The sequence below is a fragment of the Sinocyclocheilus rhinocerous genome, unplaced genomic scaffold (genome assembly GCF_001515625.1).
Source record: "Sinocyclocheilus rhinocerous isolate Xijiao unplaced genomic scaffold, SAMN03320098_v1.1 scaffold574, whole genome shotgun sequence".
NCBI classification, from domain to species: Eukaryota; Metazoa; Chordata; class Actinopteri; order Cypriniformes; family Cyprinidae; genus Sinocyclocheilus; species Sinocyclocheilus rhinocerous.
In genome coordinates, this window is record NW_015659919.1 from 1,152,530 (window position 1) to 1,154,044 (window position 1,515).

Here is a 1,515-nt window from a genome sequence, read left to right on the forward strand (position 1 = left end):
GATGGATGGATGGGTGTATGCATGTAGAGATGGATGGATGGATGGATAGGTGTATGGGTGTATGCATGGATGGATGGATGGGTGTATGCATGTAGAGATGGATGGATGGATGGATAGGTGTATGGGTGTATGCATGGATGGATGGATGGGTGTATGCATGTAGAGATGGATGGATGGATGGAGGGGTGTATGGGTGTATGCATGGATGGATGGATGGGTGTATGCATGTATAGATGGATGGATGGAGGGGTGTATGGGTGTATGCATGGATGGATGGATGGGTGTATGCATGTATAGATGGATGGGTGTATGGGTGTATGCATGTACAGATGGATGGATGGGTGGGTATACACATGTATGGATGGACGGATGAGAAAACTAGAGGGATACATCAATGGATGGATGGACTAGATGCATGTATGGATGAAAAAATGAGAAGAACATAGCAATGAATGGCAAAACTGGATTGATGGATGGATGGATGGATGGAATATAGCAATGGGAAAACTGGATATAACAGCAGATGGAGGAAAAAACTAGATGTATACTACTAGATGTATATACTGTAATGGCAGATGGATGAAAAGACTAGATAGATGTCACAATGGATAGATAGGAAATTTGATATATAAAAAATGGATGGATGAATGATGGGTGAGAAAGGTAACTGACCGGGTTTCTGCGGTAACTGTTCTTAACAGTGTTGACTTCTGCTCTGAGGCGTTCTGAATGCTCATGTGTCAGCTCCTGAAAGCCGTCCTGCAGACAGGACATAAAAACTGGGGCATGACAGGAGTTTGGATCCCTCACTGATGCCCCTGTCAGGTCGGGGGCGGTTGAATTGGGTCCAGACAGGCACTGAGAATTCTGGGAGTAGAGCAAACAGAACGTGACAGTCTCATAAGCAGCTCAAAAAGTGTTAAATCATATAATCAATTACATTAAGAAGACATTTGAAATATTATAACACTGATTTATGCATAATTGTAAATAATAATCCATTACAAGTCCACTTGGAAATTTAGTGTCCCACCAGTTCAGACAGAGACTGGTTGTCCAGTTCAGACTCAAAGGAGCTTCCGAAGTAAAGGCGCCAGATGTTGTGGCGTGGGTCCTCAGGTGGGAGTTCACTGGGGTCCAGCAGAACCATAGAGTGCTCCAGCCCTGTGTCCCCCTCCCCAGCTGAGTCATCTGACCCGCTGCTATGGTTCAGGAAGATCAGGGAGGAGAGGCTGACATCACTGTCTGACCCCGAGCCCAGATCCTATAAAACACAGACAGAGTCTGCTTCACATGCAAGCTGAAAATGTACCACTGATGTACTAAGCTGAAAATTCAGCTTTGCCATCACAGAAATAAATCCCATTAGAACATATATTCAAATAGAAAACAGTTATTTTAAATTGCAATTATATGTCACAATATTACTGTTTTTGTATTTTTTATCAAATAAATACAGCCTTACTAAAAGTAAGAGACTTTTTTCAAAAACAAACAATCTTTTGAACAGTAATA

The 1,515-nt window shown here is 42.4% G+C and overlaps 1 protein-coding gene across 4 annotated transcripts in view; it reads right to left on the bottom strand.

Moving 5' to 3' along the window:
* LOC107724360 (peroxisome biogenesis factor 1-like) overlaps window positions 1–1,515 on the bottom strand; it is a 21,593-nt gene that overhangs the window by 7,280 nt on the left and 12,798 nt on the right. For all 4 annotated transcript variants that reach the window (XM_016533263.1, XM_016533264.1, XM_016533266.1 and 1 more), the window contains 2 exons: window positions 1,034–1,264; window positions 673–867 (listed from right to left, as the gene is read on the bottom strand). In XM_016533263.1, coding sequence (XP_016388749.1) covers window positions 673–867; window positions 1,034–1,264 — 426 coding nt within the window. The remainder of the gene's footprint in view (window positions 1–672; window positions 868–1,033; window positions 1,265–1,515) is intronic.